Source organism: Mytilus californianus, unplaced genomic scaffold (assembly GCF_021869535.1).
Source record: "Mytilus californianus isolate M0D057914Y unplaced genomic scaffold, xbMytCali1.0.p SCAF_2, whole genome shotgun sequence".
Lineage (NCBI taxonomy): Eukaryota > Metazoa > Mollusca > Bivalvia > Mytilida > Mytilidae > Mytilus > Mytilus californianus.
Window position 1 is genome coordinate 64079162 of NW_026262668.1, and position 18536 is coordinate 64097697.

Below are 18536 nucleotides of genomic sequence, written 5' to 3' on the forward strand. Positions count from 1 at the left end.
TTTTATCTGTTATTATTTTTCTGCTTCAAGAAATCAATACACACTGCAAAAAAAGTTGTGAAAAATAAAACAAATCATCTTTTCCTTTGTAGGACTACAGGTGTAATTGTTTCTCAGGATATACGGGTAAAAATTGTGAGACTGACATTGATGAGTGCATATCAAACCCATGTCAGTACAATGGTACATGTACACAGAGGTCCATTCAAAACAATCCAGGTTTTTCCTACTTTGACGCAGCTGGGTATGATTGTAGTTGTATTCCTGGAATAACAGGTAATGTTACAATTAGAATAAAACATTTTAATGTACTACTCTTTTTCATTCTTTCTTATTGATTTTTTCAACTGTTCATCTTTTTGTCTTTGATTAGAAAGTTTGTATTTGATAACAAAGAGTAAATTTTGTATAGATGTACTGGTAAGAAAATTCTAGTCAAATTAAAAGTTTCATTTTCTTGGTTTCATATGTATGCTGCTTGGGAAAAATTAGTCTACCAAACAGCATTGTATTTATTGACGTGTTATTATACCCCATGTTATTGAATGTTTAAGGGGTATATACAAACCAATAACTTTCAGCAAATCATTCCTATCTAACTTTTGAAAGCCTTTCAATTCATCTGATAAATATGATTTTATTTCAAATTGTGTCTGACATGTAAGATCTTGTAAGGGTGCATTGTGGGTATTTTAGCAGCCTCACTCAAAAATTAGATCACTTCGACCTTCATTTTACTCTCCATGTACTAGATTTTTAAGTTTTACAACCAAATTCAGATCTTAGGATACTAAGAGACCTGCAATCATAGTACTTGGTGTAAAGATGCATCTAAGTATAGCAGTATCCCAAAAGAAGTAGTTGCTCTGACTTTCTATTAATGGTTCAACGACCAAGCTTTACAATCTAGTTTAGATCTCAAATACTGTAAACTCAGAAATTATTGTGTGCATTTATTATTGCAATTCTGCATACATATGCATATATCAGATCTCAGAATGCGAGTTCTAATTATTGCAATACTAACCCAGTCTTACTATTGGCATTAATAATCAAAGTGCTTGTAAGCACTGAAGGGTAAAGTTTGCTTTAATTTATCATTGGGATGTCAATTAAACATTGCATTGTATTGGTTGTAGTTGATTCAACTTCAATTATGGACAAAGGAAGATAACTCCAATTTTAAAGATTACTTTTATCAATGACATCATTAATATTTTTAGAACAAATATTAGATTCCTGCACCATGCACAAGTTATGTAATTTTCTTGACAAGTATAACATCATTTTGTAACTTGAATTTCTGAGCATATATTTCATTGATAAATTTCTGGAAATGTTCATGGATAGGATGTATAGAATGTTATGATCAATGCACTATATTTTGTGTATCTCAAAAGTAGTGATAAACCTTGGAAGATTTAGATATCAAGTCATTACCATAGGGTTTTGATTGCATTTCATGCAATCTTTACCCCAAAACCTCAATAATTTCTGAATTTACAGTAATTAATGACCTACAATGATATAACTTCTATGATGATTGATGAAGAAGTGATATTACCTGAGATGATTACAGATCAAATAAAAAGACACAAGTGTAGAACATTTGTTAATGATGAAAGAATCATTAAAATATAATTAATTAAACTGGAATTCAACTTAAATTGGCTAATGATAAAGCAATTTTCATAAAATTTACATAGATTAACCATCTGTTTCTTCCGACAAGTAACTTGTTCAGCTTACGTTCTTGAAAATGTAATGATTTGGAATTGAAACTTTATTTTAAAATATTTTTACTAATAGTCAAAGTTTATTTATTTACTTGAAAAAAATATATTTCAGGTGTTAATTGTGAAATCAACATAGATGAGTGTGTAAACAATACATGTCAGTTTGGTTCTACTTGTGTGGATCAAATTAATGCCTACACCTGTTCATGTGCTCCTGGTTACCGTGGAGACAGATGCCAGACTGAAATCGATGAGTGTGTGGAGTTTCAACCTTGCCAGAATGGTGCCATATGCAAAGATCAAGTTGCAGATTATAACTGTATATGTCCAGAGTTTTATATGAGTAAACAGTATGGTGGGAAAAATTGTACGGTACAATTGACCAGTTGTGTGAACAATAATTGTACAAATGGTGCTACCTGTAAACCATATTTAGTGGATGAAGCCACTAATAAGCAGGCATACACATGTGCATGTTTGAATGGTTATACAGGAGATCTGTGTGAGATTTCAACAACAATGTCCTTTAAAAATGATTCTTTTATCAAAAATACACTGACAAATTTGGTCAACAACACAATATCCATCCGATTCAGGACAACATTGTCTAAAGGATTAATTTTTGCATGGGATGGAAATTTTGTGACGTCTGCCCTATTTTGTACAGTAGAACTATTTAATGGGATGCTATATGTGACTTATCCCGAAGGGGAAAGTAACAATGCTGTAACTAAAAATTACCATTTTCCTCATATGGTCAATGATTCTCTCTGGCATGAAGTCAAAATAACTCAAACTGCAGATATGTTATATTTTGAATTGAAAAGCAGCAAGTGTTTGTCATATTGCCGAAAAAATGTGAGCTATACGACCGAGGCTCCAAAAAATAATATATCTTTTGGGAAATCTGCAAGTGCATTTAAAACTAGTAAGACAGTGTCTAAATCAAACTGGATTGGTTGCATGCAGGATATACATATAAATGATAAAGTTTTAACAATGAGTTCTCCATTACCTGATGCAGTAAATGTTGTCGCTGGTTGTGCGAGGACAATTCAATGTACAACAGATTCTTGTAACAAAAGAGGAACATGTATAGACTTGTGGTATAAACACGAATGTGTTTGTGAAAGACCATACCATGGGACAGACTGTGAGAAAAGTATGTATTTATAAATAACTTAATTATTATTATGCCCTACCTAGCTAGGAGCATTATGTTCTTCGGTCTGTGCGTCCGTTGTTCGTCCGTCCATCCGTTCGTCCGTCTGTTTCACTTTAGGTTAAAGTTTTTGGTCAAGGTAGTTTTTGATGAAGTTGAAGTCCAATTAACTTGAAACTTAGTACACATGTTCCCTATGATATGATTTTTCTAATTTTAATGCCAAATTAGAGTTTTGACCCCAATTTCAGGGTCCACTGAACATAGAAAATGATAGTGCGAGTGGGGCATCCGTGTACTATGGACACATTCTTGTTATTGATAAATTTTTAAATGCATTAATATTCAGTTGATGACAGCTTTCAAAAAAAACACTCGCACTTACCTTCATAACTTTATAATTGTCTTAAATAAAGTTGAATAAAGATCTCTTTATATAAATAAAAAACTTTTCAAAAAAATTTTTTATCATTATAAAATATGGATAGATTAAATGATAAATAGACTGGTTGATTAATATCATTAATTGAGGCTATTTATAACTGTTTGAAGTGACTTAAATGTTCAAAATCATGTTATTTGGTTTCTATAAAACTATAAATAGTAGCACAATATTTCAGACCACAATTTGCTGCTGCAGCAATTTTTAATGAACTGTTTTATGTGTCTTTAGATTTTACAGCTGCTACCTTTGCCAAAGGGGATAAAAGAAGTTGGACCAGCTTTGACATAAACAGTTTAAAAGCCTCACTCCAGAGCAATTTAGATATATCGTTCTTTTTTCGTACCAGGGAAACACAAGGTCTTATGATGTTTTTAGGAGATCAAGGGTCTACATATGTTACATTAGAGTTGTACCAAGGATACATCTTAAGTCGATTGGTATTGTGCAGTTTTCGTCAAGCGTTCTATATTAATGAGACTATGTTTAATAATGGTGCTCAGCATTTCACAAGAGTTAAATTGAAGGACAATATGTTTACTCTGAATATCGACACATTCTCCGTGAATGACACTGTGTCATTAGCCCAGTGTCCATTTAATGCAGAATACTTGTACGTCGGTGGGGAAATTCCCAAAAACTTTGCAGCTGGAAGAAGAAAAAGGACAGCGGATTTCACAATTAGTATGGACGATATATCTAGTTTAACATCTGTTGGCAGATACAAAGGAACAATACAAGATATTGAATTGATCAATCAGAAATTACTGTTTTATCCAGAAGTTGACATACCAAGCATTAATGCTATTAATGTCTCCAGTCTTGAGGAAGGGGAAGTCACAGATGATATCTGTAATAGTTTTCCTTGTGATAACAATGGAACTTGTACCAATGTATTTTTCAATGATTTCCAGTAAGTTTTCTTATATCTTATTTTTCTAAATTCCTGTTGGAAATATTTTACATATTCGTACGTTAAGTTTTTTTTTCTTTAAAATATTACTATTATTATAATTGTTTATTTTTTTGTTATGGTAACTGTTTATTGGATATGTATTTAATCGTTGCCATTTGTCATTCGGCCACATCTTTTTAGAAAGTCTTGGGATATATTTGGAGTCATGTTTGATTGCTATAGGAATGTACGAAAAAGACCCTTTTAACCAAAGAATGATATTATAAAGATCATCTTTTTACATCTTGAACTTTAACATAACAAAGAAATATGAAGTTATCTAATAAAACACATCGGATATTGACAGATGATAATAAGCCATTATTATGTAAAATATCAGTAATTATATTATGAATTTTGTCATACATTTTCCCATGAACTATGATTTTAGCGTTATCATTAATATTCAGATATGACTGTCTTTGCCCAAGTAGAAATTTTTGCCACAAGATGACTTAATATACAAAGAAGTGTGTAAATATGAGTCAAATGTCTTTTTGTGGAAGGCTATTTTTGTTAAATATGCTAATCTTGACATGCTTGTGACAATTTACAGGTATGCAAAAATGAAATTTGTCCAGATTAGTCAATATAATACTATTCATTAACTTAATTTTGAAAGGATTGAGATATCTTACTATGATCTCTAAAATACTGGGGGCATAAAGTTAGCATTTATTAAGCCCCTCCTTCGTAATTATTTTTGGAGTAATTTTTAGCAAGTTAATGATATCCACATTAGGCATTAAAAAAGGACTTTTAAAATAGGTCCAATGTCAAGAATAGGTCCTCCGAATCAATTGGAGTTAGATATTGATATGTTTGAATGGTCTGTATCAAGAGTCCTACAAATCATCAGTAGGCAACATATAAAGGAGTACTGGTAGTTGGGTATATGTCAATGAGACAGCAATCTAACAACATCAAAGACATGAAAGACATTAAGAGGCTATAATACTATAGACAAGCATCTATACCATATGCCACACTATGAATGATAAGGTGTTTTTTTTAATTTTTTTTTTATCTGAGATCAGTTTTTGGTAAAGTCCCTATGATCAACTTTATGCCTGAGAAATAAATTGACTTAAGGGTAGCTATAAGGGAATGATGGATTGTTCTTAAATGTAAAATAGAACTGGTGTAAATATACAAAATGTATTTCTTTAGACATCGTCATACAAAAGAATATTATTCTTTATTTATGTTTTTTGTTTTTTCAGTTGTGTTTGTCCCCATGGATTCATTGGTAAAAACTGTAGTGAATTGGATTTCTGTAAAGATCATTCCTGTCCGGTTGGAGCAGATTGTAACACTTTACCTGACGGCTTTGAATGTGAGTTTTTCTACAATTATTGTTATATACTGAATATATATCAGAGTTATCTCCCATTGACTGTAGTATGATTTTTTTTCAATAATTTTAAATCATATGTGATAATTTTCAGAAATTCAAACATAAAATATTTTATCTGAAATTCATTTTTTTATGTTTTTGAGATAAACTTATGGGTACAAAAAATTATCAAAGTAACTTTTTTTTTATCTTTTAGGTATTAGTACTGCCACATTAACAGGAAACAAAGATGCCCCTTCTATCATTTCCTATGAAAAACATATAAAGTCTGATTACAAGATTCACGAAATTTCTTTGAAATTAAGAACTATTGTTAGAAATGGTCATATATTGCTAATCAAAAATGAAAATGGTCTGTATATTAGAATTGAGCTTATTGGAGCCAATGTTGTGGTTACATGCAAGTTAGATAATACAGAAGAACAGAAAGTCATGGTGGATTTACTAATAAGTGATAAATCTTGGTATATGGTTTCCCTAACTGAAAAGGACAAAGACCTGACACTAACTGTCAAGGGAGACAATCAAGAAGCTACAAATACCACTGTGGTGTCAGCTAATGCTATTTCACTTCAGACCTTGATTAATTATGGAACATCTTCACCATCTATAGTGCTTGGATTTACAGATTTATTTTCACCATTGGCACACCACTATTACAGTGGATGTCTGAAAGAAGTCAGAATTGGGGGTATACTTTTACCATTTTATCAGCAATCCTCTTTCACCAATTTCACAACGGAGCAATATTTTTCGGTCAAGAACAAAGCAAATCTTCAAGATGGTTGTGAAGGTGGTACTGGTTGTAAGGACAATCAATGTAAACATGGAACTGCCTGTGTGGCAGGTTACTATGGTTACCAGTGTAATTGTACAGGAAGTGGTTACTATGGTGATTGGTGTCAGACTAATGTTGATGATTGTGAAGTAGGAATATGCTATGACAATTATAATCAAGGGAAATGTGTTGACAAGATCAATGACTTCTATTGTAAATGTAGAGCTGGTTATACAGGAACAAGGTATGTTTTATAGAGATGTCACAGTCCCTGTACTAGAAGGGGATTCCATCTTACTTTTTAATGCTAGTTTTACACTGTTATGACAATTTTCCAGGGTTTTTGTAAATACTTTTACTGTGGATTCATTTATTTTCGTGGATTGAGGAAAACTTGCATTTTTGTGGATACTTGATTTCGTGGTTTTACCAATTTCTGCATACATAACCTATGAAAAATTTGTAATTCTTTGGACATTTGATTTCATGGTTCACTTATACCCATGAAACCTACAAAAATTGGTATTCAAAGTATAATAATGAATCCACAGTATGCAAAATGATAATGAATCCACAGTATGCAAATGATAATGAATCCACAGTATGCAAAATGATAATGAATCCACAGTACCCATCAGAATCTTTGTTATAATGATAAAGGAGTAGGCCCGGTAAGACCCCTTTTTGGCCCCAAACAGTAGCATTTTTACAAATTTGTTGAAATGTAAACTTTTAGCTATTTATTAGAAAGTAGAATACTTTGGTTCCATAAATATAGGCTGTTTTTGACAATACAATTCACATGCATCAGGTAATAGCATAATAAATTCATGCAAAAGTACTGATATCTTCACAATTTTAGCATTTGTGCTAATTTTGAGACGGTTTTTGTCTAAAATGGAAGTGGCCCCATTTGTGTTCAGTCTTAATATTTAAATATATGTTGTATTTGATGATAAAACATAACATATATAAAGGTTGAGACTGAACACGAATGTGGCCACTTTCATTTTAGACAAAACCATCTGAAAAGTGACATTTTATGGCATATTTGATAGATATTTCATAATTAAGCTTGAATTTGAGGGTCTTTAATGCCCAAATCAGTTCAAATCTTCTACAAAACTAATTGAATCGACTTAAGTAGACACTTAAGTGTTTAAAAAATTTTAAAAATCTTTCATCTAATGTATTTCAAATTTTAGGCCAAAACTAGCCCTTAGCAGACCTTCTCCTTTGTGAGAAATAACCACAAGTCCCTAAATATTTGATACAACACGGATTTTAGTCAAGTTTATTCTTTTCTTTGTTGCCATGTTTAATAAAATTTATGTTGCAAAAATTTGTGTTAATTAACAGAAAATTAAATCTTTGAATGGCACTTTTAAATTTCCTTCTAAATTCAATACTTAATAAACGAAATACTGAGTTTTTAGACATTTTCATGAGTTAAAATTATTATCTTGAAACAAGATCAATTTTGATTTAATTAACATGATTTAGAAAAAATTTCAACCCAAAGTTTTGTTAAATTTCTCAACTTGAACAATCCAAGAAGGGAATATTTAGACTTAAGTTAAATAAGATTAAATGTTTTACACTCTACCTACACTTATACCACACTCTAGGCTATATTCAGATGAGCATCCAGGATTTGATGTTAAGGGGACGCATCTGAGAATTGGGAGTTAGAAGACAATATTTTGACCAAAAAAAGGCTGTAATTTCATCTATAAATAACTTTTTTTTCTCTTTTTAAGGGGCATATGCCAGTGCGTCCCTGTCTGAATCAGCGGCTCTTTTCCCAAAAAAATCTGAAGAGTGAAAATACTCATTTCAGTATAACTTACGATCGATTTTAATCGTAAGATTTTTTGTGAAAAGAGTCGCCGCACCTGATATTGCAATCTCCTTATCCCTCCATTCATTCTTCTGTCCATCAATTCATTCGTCTAACAATATACCCTTTTTAAATTCATTACTTTTATATTCTTTCCTTTATGGGGAGGACATACTGCTTATAAAAAGCCTATCCTTTGACTCTTTCTACCAATATATAAGGTTTTAAGTTTTTTACTTCCAGCATGTACTATCCTAATTTGAGTCTTTACAAAATTTAACATGCACCAATATATATGATAGCACTTTCTTTGTCCTATTATATATATGCAGAGAATTTTAGATAATGATTTATTTTTTATTTTGTGAATATCCCTCCCATTTTTATAGTTTAACTGATTATACAACATTTGTGTTGACCATGTGCAAACAAACCTGAAGATTATAGGAGTACCTGTAAACAAATTTACAGTATTATTTGTTTGCTTGATTTATTATGTGTAAACAGAATCTTTAAATTATTTATATAATCGTTTAACTACTTAACCATGTTAGGCAAGACCTGACATTTTATGATTAATTTGGGTACGTTTTAATATAATGAGAGTTTACTCTATTCTAGCCGGTAGCAATGTTAAGTTACAATAAGGAAGTAAAAAAAAAAAACACAAAAGAATATTTATGCAACAGGAAAATAATTAATTTGCAATAAATATGATGAAGATTACTATTTTACAAAGAGAGGCCATTCTTGTAGTTTGTCGAAATTTACTTGTTAATTCGGTTTCACTCTTAGTTCAAACTCGTGCTGTTTTTTTTAAATTCTCTTATTGATTTCAGGAGGTCTTTTTGTATTATCTTGAATGAACTTGACCTTTGTGTATGTAGTAAGTTTTCCCGTATGAAAGATAAGTTGTTTTGTGATATCTGCTGTGAAATTGTTTATGCATATCCATGTTGTGATGTCCATTAATGTCACAATATGACTTAGAAGTTGCATGAGGTTGCTTCCTATTGTTATGTATGATGTCAATTTTAGGTTAAGGTTTCTGGTCACATCAACTTGATACATAGTTCACATGTTCATTACGAAATTGAACTATTTAAATTATATGCCAATTGACTGCTTGGTCGAAATTTCATGGTTCTTTTAATAAAGTACTACAGTGTTGTTATGTCCTATTGACACAGATTCTTCAATCATGAGTTGCTTCCCTTTATTGTTTGATTTCCAGTCAGTTTTAAATCCTATTTCATTAGTTTGATAGGTTAAATCTGATTGAGTTAAGGTTGTTAGTTCTGATAGTATAAGGGAAAGATAACATAAGCTATTTATATGTGAGACAGATAAATTTAAATAGATAAAAGTAGATGATTGATAGGTCTCTTATATAAGTCTTTCTTAAGAAGATAAGAAACAAAAAATGTTGACAATGTTTTCTTCATTGATTCTGTGAATGAGATGATACAGTACTTATTTTTGTAAAGAAAATGTCCTTTTATGTCATGAACACAAGAAAGGATATTATATAAATTATTGATCGATTGTCGGTTGCTTAACGTCCAGTGGCAAATATTTCATGCATGTTCAGGATGAGAACAAGTTAATAATAAGTCCAATAGGTAGGCCCTGTAATAGTGGCCGTCCAGGATGAAGTTTGGGGAAATTTTGACTTCCACTGGAAAATGAGGGTATATTGGATAGAGACAGAAATTTTGCCTTGCAACAGTCCACCCTACAGATCCTTATATAAATTCAGTAATAGGTATACTGTAGAAATTTTAATAGAAATCATATGAAACATCTTTGGCAAGTGTCAAAGTACTAAAATAAAAAAAAATATATATATAACCATTTTGAGAAGTATATCATGTGAAGCGAACACTATTCCAAATATTCCAGTGAACACATAACCAGTCCTAACAATTAATGTACACTTGAGTACTTTTGAATGACATATGACAATGTATGAAAATAAAAGTATAATAGGACATATTAACATACTGGAGGACATATATAGCTTCTCTTCTCTTTTGACATATTTTTCTTTCAACTAGCTGTGACACATAAACGTGTTAAGAAATTTTTTGGCACTGCTCTTTGCATTCATACATGCAAGGTTTTCATAAACTCAAGGATGTTTTCTGTTTGGATAGACTGGCATACTGTGTAACTGACCTTTCAACTCACTTTACCTGTTAAAATAGTGTAATTTTTTTATTTATAAGTTCATTGATTGTGAAAAGAGTTTTTATATTTTTTGTGCGAACGAACATAAAAGAAGATGAGATTGAGAAGACTTATAAAAGAATTAAGTCAATTGTAGCTTGAAGTCAGTAGATGCACAACTTTTATATCAGTAAATCAATATTATGATTAAATGTGTTAACACCTGGTGAAAGATGGATTGTCCTTTTATATGATGTAGGTGTTATTGCATCTAGCAAATGCAAGAAGAAAAAAAAATCATTAGATAAAATGTAGGCTGCTTGATATGTGACCATCAAATTTATTAATCCAGGGAGTGGTGATATTTACAAAACTTGCATATATTGCAGTACTATGCATTGGCTCTGCATTAATGTTTGAACTTGGATTTTATAAATAAAATTTCTAGAAAATAGGTGTCATCAGCATTGATAGTATTTGTTTCCTAGAAAATAATACTACAATTCATATTCATAAACTAAAATGGAAAAGTTTTTCATGATTGACATAGTTACTTAACTTTACGAATTTCATTTACCCTGGTAGTGTTATCTTGGAAGGTCAAAATATTTGAGACCTTTTGAAATATCATTAGGACTTTAAATATCATGGTGATAGGGTATTACAATGAACCGTTTAATAGATTTATGAGGAAATAAATTGGCTAAAGGATTTGTGATAGATGGAATTAATTATGTAGCATTTTCCATGGTTTATTGTTCAGAACATAGAAATATTGAAATCTTGATATTCTTTGAGACCAATTAGAATAATTTCTTTTTGCAACAGGTTCGTAAATGATTGAGTATTAACCTGGCTACATAATGCCTTTAGGATTGCTATATGAACCACCTTGGTACAGTTTATTGATGAAATGCTAGAATGTCTTAAATAATAAGCATTTGATTTCGTACTAATTAGATATATATATAGTCTACCAGAATGAGAAATGTCATTTGGAATACTGACAGATACAAATTACACTTCGAAAACATCAAAAGATGACAACTGTTCAAGTTATATGTGGATTATCTGTTGTATATCTTTTATTATTGTTACTTTCCATTCCAAGTTGTTCGACTGAAGAAGCAGGATGTGACCCATCATGCCAGAATAATGGTTCCTGTCAACAGAATAAATGTCAATGTGGAACATCATTTGTAGGACAATCTTGTGAAGTTTCGGTAAGCTAATGTTTAAATGATAGTAGTACATGTAGTAGAATTAGAACTTCTAAATTGGAACAAGTATATGATTCTTTGTAACAATTTAAATTGAACCAACCCAATTTTATTCAAACGTTGTAGTTTGTGTATTTTGATAATCTTTACCTGATATAAGCAAAATCAGAAAATAATTTTGAGACTGTCACTATATAATTTAGATAAAGATATCGTATAGGTATGCCTCACTGTAGGTGAAATGAAGTTTCAGCATTTGTGCATCCATCCTATTTATTAAACTTGCTAAGTTGTCTTAATTAGGAAATTATATGAGATTCAGACACAAGTTTAGGAACCTATTTAGTAAACACAGGCCATGTTTGAAAATGATTTAATTTCAGAACCATTAAAACAAGAAAAGTGTTAAATTAATCTTTTTCTATTTTGTGACCAACTTTGACTTTGATATAATATCTCATATGTATTTTTTGTAGTAATAGCTCTTAAATGATAGAAATATGCAAGTTTGAAGTTTTTTTCCCCCAAGAACTCAATTAAGGTAACCATATTAGTAGGTTTTTGATGAGGACTAATATTGAAAAGATAAGGAGTTTAATTGACGTATTTCTGTTAATTTACACCTGATTTCTGCATTTTGATGAAAAGCATTTTTTGAAGTTTCTGCTACCTAAAGTTAACCTTAACCAAATCATTTGACACCAGTTCATGTTTAAGTTGATTTTATTCCTCTAATGTCATAAATCTTCTCCGTTAAATAACTTGAATTTGCTTTAACCAAATCTTTAACACCAAGTTAGGGACTTCTTAGCATACCTTAGTCTTGCCATTTGTCAAATGGTGTGTTCAGGTGCATCCATGCTTTTCGGACACATTCTTGATTTTTTTTTAGACTAAATAACAAATCTAAAATGCAAACCAATATCTACCAAATTTTCACTGACTTAAATAAAATCTATAAATATAACACTATAGGTGTTAAAAGAATAGCAATGAATGAAACAATATTAATTTTGTAAAATCTTTGTTTTAGAATTAGTACATTTGTAATAATCATTTATTTTGTATATACACAGGCAACAGCAACATGTTCAGATATACCATGCAAAAGTAGTGGTCAGTGTCGTGATTTAACAGGGGTATGTATATCAATCTTTCTGAAACAAGAAAATATGCTGTCTCATTGAAATATATACCCCACATCTACTTTGATTCATATTTCATAAAAATTTTGTCCCTAAGTCGTTAGTTCGTAATTTTTAAAATTAGTAAAATCATTTTCCGAAAGCTCATGTAACATATTTTTTCAAAGTCATGTTATATGTTTTTTTATGAGGATGGAAATTGAATTAGAAACATATTGCTTTCACACGATTTTAATAAAGACCACATATAAAAACGCTATATATATAATTTATCTCTGTTGTCAAAGATTATTGCAGTTATAGATATGATATGATGAAAAAACAAAATTTATGTGATTTTCTTAACTCCTTCATGCAATAGTTGAAAATGATATAAATGTGGAATACAACTTTTTTTATTAAAGTAAATTAATAAAAGAATTAGTTATCTCCCTTTTTCTTCAACTGAACCTGCAAAATTTTAATTGATTTTAAAAGCAATTAACATCAGAACATACATGTAAGATATTACTAAATAAAAATCTATTAAGACATTATGACAGTATAATAATTCTATGTTAACTCCTAATTTTCAGTCAACACCAAGTTTTAACTGTACTTGTCCCAGTGGATACAGTGGATATTTATGTGAAAAGTCAATAGATTACTGTGAAGATCTGCCTTGTGAAAATGGTGGCAATTGTACATCAATGAACAATGATTACCAGTGTGTTTGTCCACCAGGTAAACAAATAAATCTTTCTGTCTTCATTCATACCTCCTCTTGTGAAAATCATCTAATGAAATGTTTTATTGTGAGTTTCAACCATTTATTACCATTTGTCATCTGTAATGGTTAACTTTTAAATACTCAGATCTGTCAACTTTCACAATAATGGGGGTATTCCCCTATGAGAGGTGTTGGCCTGAATGTATGAACTGAATACCTTTAAAAGGGCATTCAAATGAGTTAAAGGGGTATTTAAGCACATACATACTCATTAAAACAATATAGTAGTAGATTAACTCTTTTATGACAATTATAAGAGGAGCATTAGGTCCTATTGTGCTTAACATCCCCTATGGAGATTTTGAAAAGTTGTCAGGTATGAATACTTAAAAAAAATATAAAGGCACTATTAACACTTATGATATTAAGGTTAAAAACTACATCTGAAAGGCTGTGCAGGCTATATTACAACACTTGGCTCTATGACTACTGTAAAATAGTTATTTTCTTAGAGTCAAAATTTCACAATTTCTGATGCCAAATACATTCACGATGATTTAATTTCACATTTTTCTTGACTTTTTTTTTATACATGAGGTATATTTTCACAATTTTTATCTTATTGCTAAATTAGCGAAATAAATCCCTTGATACATTTCCCATTTTACAGTAAATATAGACCCTAGCCATGAGCATGTTAGTTGTGAAATGAACATACATTAGTGGTTAAATGGTAATTTTCAGGGCTATTAAATTGGGAAAACAGTTAGTTACTTTAACACTAATAGCTGGTTCAATGTGTACTACAGATTGTACTCCAGTGTTGTATCAATTGTTGCTTATGTTCCTGATAATTTTTAATTGAAGTCTTGTTTCGTTTTGCATAACTTCAATTTTGAGTGTGGCATTGGTGGCCAAGTGGTCTAAGAAGTCGAACTATTATATCACTAGCCTGTCAACACTGAAGTGGTCAGTGGTTCTCTCCAGGGACTAAAGCTTCCTCCACCAATGAAAACTTACCGCCACGAAATAGCACAATAGTGCTGAAAGTGGCATTAAACAACAATAAATCAATCAATTTTGAGACTTATCTTTTATAGGATATTCTGGTAAGAACTGTACAGTGGACACTGATAACTGCATTCCAGGCACCTGTCAGAATGGTGGTACATGTATAGATATGGTAAATGACTACATATGTAACTGCACGGATAGTAAGTAAAATTTGTTTACATACATGTCAATATGCGTATTTTTGAAAATTTTTGAAATATTGCGATTGGTTTTGTCATGAGACTCTAATGGGATACTGGTATTGTACTGTAGTACATCAACAGTATATTGACTTGAAGCATCATGCAATTTTTTAAAAATTTTTTTTTCATAAATAATTCCAAAATAATTTACTTAATGTTTAGAAAACACTGAAAATTGACAGAGGTGGAATAAATGTAAAGCATCATCATTAAAATATTTAAATACTCAATATCCTCATGTAACATATACTTTCAATATTGTATTGAATTTTACAGGCTGGCAAGGAAAACATTGTCAGGATGATGTTGATGAATGTGAATCACAACCTTGCCAGAGAGGAAAATGTAAAAATATACCAGGATCATTTACCTGTGACTGCTATGAAACAGGATACACAGGTAATTACTGTGGGTGGTTAGAGGACAAGAAAGGGGGGGATATAATTTTTCTATGATTATACTGGTACAGGATAGAGAGGTAATAATTTCTGGGTGTGTTATTAGGACAGACGTGGTCGGGTCTTCTTTCCATTAAGCAAGATGAACACTAAATAGAAAACTTGTTGAAATTATACATATATATTCATGAAGGCTGATTTTTGTCGAGCCTGCGACTTTTGTCGCAGAAAGCTCGACATAGGGATAGTGATCCGGCGGCGGCGTTAGCTAACTTCTTAAAAGCTTTATATTTTAGAAGGTGGAAGGTCTGGATGCTTCATACTTTGTATATGGATGCCTCATGTTACGAAGTTTCCGTCAGTCACATGTCCAATGTCCTTGACCTCATTTTCATGGTTCAGTGACTACTTGAAAAAAAAGTTAAGATTTTTTGTAATGTTAGATTCTCTCTTATTATAAGTAATAGGATAACTATATTTGGTATGTGCGTACCTTGCAAGGTCCTCATGCCCGTCAGACAGTTTTCACTTGACCTCGACCTCATTTCATGGATCAGTGAACAAGGTTAAGTTTTGGTGGTCAAGTCCATATCTCAGATACTATAAGCAATAGGTCTAGTATATTCGGTGTATGGAAGGACTGTAAGGTGTACATGTCCAACTGGCAGGTGTCATCTGTCCTTGACCTCATTTTCATGGTTCAGTGGTTATAGTTAAGTTTTTGTGTTTTAGTCTGTTTTTTGTCGAGCCTGCGACTTTTGTCGCAGAAAGCTCGACATAGGGATAGCGATCCGGCGGCGGCGGCGGCGTTAGCTAACTTCTTAAAAGCTTTATATTTTAGAAGGTGGAAGACCTGGATGCTTCATACTTTGTATATGGATGCCTCATGTTACGAAGTTTCCGTCAGTCACATGTCCAATTTCCTTGACCTCATTTTCATGGTTCAGTGACTACTTGAAAAAAAAGTTCAGATTATTTGTAATGTTAAATTCTCTCTTATTATAAGTAATAGGATAACTATATTTAGTATGTGCGTACCTTGCAAGGTCCTCATGCCTGTCAGACAGTTTTCACTTGACCTCGACCTCATTTCATGGATCAGTGAACAAGGTTAAGTTTTGGTGGTCAAGTCCATATCTCAGATACTATAAGCAATAGGTCTAGTATATTTGGTGTATGGAAGGACTGTAAGGTGTACATGTCCAACTGGCAGGTGTCATCTGACCTTGACCTCATTTTCATGGTTCAGTGGTTATAGTTAAGTTTTTGTGTTTTGGTCTGTTTTTCTTATACTGTATGCAATAGGTCTATTATATTTGGTGTATGGAATGATTGTAAGGTGTACATGTCCAACTGGCAGGTGTCATCTGACCTTGACCTCATTTTCATGGTTCAGTGGTTATAGTTAAGTTTTTGTGTTTTGGTCTGTTTTTCTTATACTGTATGCAATAGGTCTATTATATTTGGTGTATGGAATGATTGTAAGGTGTACATGTCCAACTGGCAGGTGTCATCTGACCTTGACCTCATTTTCATGGTTCAGTGGTTATAGTTAAGTTTTTGTGTTTTGGTCCGTTTTTCTTATACTGTATGCAATAGGTCTATTATATTTGGTGTATGGAATGATTGTAAGGTGTACATGTCCAACTGGCAGGTGTCATCTGACCTTGACCTCATTTTCATGGTTCAGTGGTTATAGTTAAGTTTTTGTGTTTTGGTCCGTTTTTCTTATACTTTATCCAATAGGTCTACTATATTTGGTGTATGGAATGATTGTAAGGTGTACATGTCCAACTGCCAGGTGTCATCTGACTTTGACCTCATTTTCATGGTTCAGTGGTCAAAGTTAAGTTTTTGAGTTTTGGTCTTTTTTCTTATACTATTATGCAATAAGTCAACTATATTTGGTGTATGGAAATATTCTATGATGTACATGTCAGTCTCGCAGGTTTTATTTGACCTTGACCTCATTTTCACAGTTCATTGCTCAGTGTTAAGTTTATGTGTTTCAGTCTGTTTTTCTTAAACTATAAGCAATAGGTCAGCTATATTTGTTGTATGGAAGGATTGTAAGCTGTTCATGTCTGCCTGGCATGGTTCATCTGACTTTGACCTCATTTTCACGATTCATTGGTCAATGTTTAGTTTTCTTGGTTAAGTCTGTTTCTTAGAAACTATAAGCAATAGGTCAACTATATTTAGTGTATTGAATGATTGTAAGGTGTACATGTATTTCTTGTTTGGTTTATATGACCTTGACTTCATTTTCTTGGATCATGTTAAGTTTATGTAATAGTTGTAGTAAAGCTTTTATTTAGGACTATCAACATAATATCAATGGTTAGTAAAGAAGGCGAGACATTTCAGCGTGTCCACTCTTGTCTTATACTGTATGCCATAGGTCTACTATATTTGGTGTATGGAATGATTGTAAGGTGTACATGTCTAGCGGGCAGGTGTCATCTGACCTTGACCTCATTTTCATGGTTCAGTGGTCAAAGTTAAGTTTTTGAGTTTTGGTCTTTTTTTCTAATACTATATGCAATAGTTCAACTATATTTGGTATGTGCGTACCTTGCAAGGTCCTCATGCCCGTCACACAGTTTTCACTTGACCTCGACCTCATTTCATGGATCAATGAACAAGGTTAAGTTTTGGTGGTCAAGTCCATATCTCAGATACTATAAGCAATAGGTCTAGTATATTCGGTGTATGGAAGGACTGTAAGGTGTACATGTCCAACTGGCAGGTGTCATCTGACCTTGACCTCATTTTCATGGTTCAGTGGTTATAGTTAAGTTTTTGTGTTTTAGTCTGTTTTTCTTATACTGTATGCCATAGGTCTACTATATTTGGTGTATGGAATGATTGTAAGGTGTACATGTCTAGCGGGTAGGTGTCTTCTGACCTTGACCTCATTTTCATGGTTCAGTGGTCAAAGTTAAGTTTTTGAGTTTTGGTCTTTTTTTCTAATACTATATGCAATAGGTCATCTATATTTGGTGTATGGAAATATTTTATGATGTACCTGTCAGTCTTGCAGGTTTTATTTGACCTTGACCTCATTTTCATGGTTCATTGCTCAGTGTTAAGTTTTTGTGTTTTGGTCTGTTTTTCTAATACTTTAAGCAATAGGTCAACTATATTTGTTGTATGGAAGGATTGCAAGCTGTAGTACATGTCTGCCTGGCATTGTTCATCTGACCTTGACCTCATTTTCTTGGTTCATTGGTCAATGTTTAGTTTTCTTGGTTAAGTCTGTATCTTAGAAACTATAAACAATAGGTCAACTATATTTAGTGTATTGAATGATTGTAAGGTGTACATGTATTTCTTGTTTGGTTTATATGACCTTGACCTCATTTTCTT

At 31.9% G+C, this 18536-nt stretch overlaps 1 protein-coding gene across 2 annotated transcripts in view; it reads left to right on the forward strand.

The window, feature by feature from the left end:
- Window positions 1-18536, forward strand: part of LOC127730225 (protein crumbs-like) — an 85330-nt gene that overhangs the window by 50439 nt on the left and 16355 nt on the right. For both annotated transcript variants that reach the window (XM_052238513.1, XM_052238514.1), the window contains 10 exons: window positions 93-276; window positions 1849-2898; window positions 3572-4253; window positions 5519-5631; window positions 5849-6674; window positions 11551-11662; window positions 12736-12798; window positions 13380-13527; window positions 14614-14727; window positions 15046-15168. In XM_052238513.1, coding sequence (XP_052094473.1) covers window positions 93-276; window positions 1849-2898; window positions 3572-4253; window positions 5519-5631; window positions 5849-6674; window positions 11551-11662; window positions 12736-12798; window positions 13380-13527; window positions 14614-14727; window positions 15046-15168 — 3415 coding nt within the window. The remainder of the gene's footprint in view (window positions 1-92; window positions 277-1848; window positions 2899-3571; window positions 4254-5518; window positions 5632-5848; window positions 6675-11550; window positions 11663-12735; window positions 12799-13379; window positions 13528-14613; window positions 14728-15045; window positions 15169-18536) is intronic.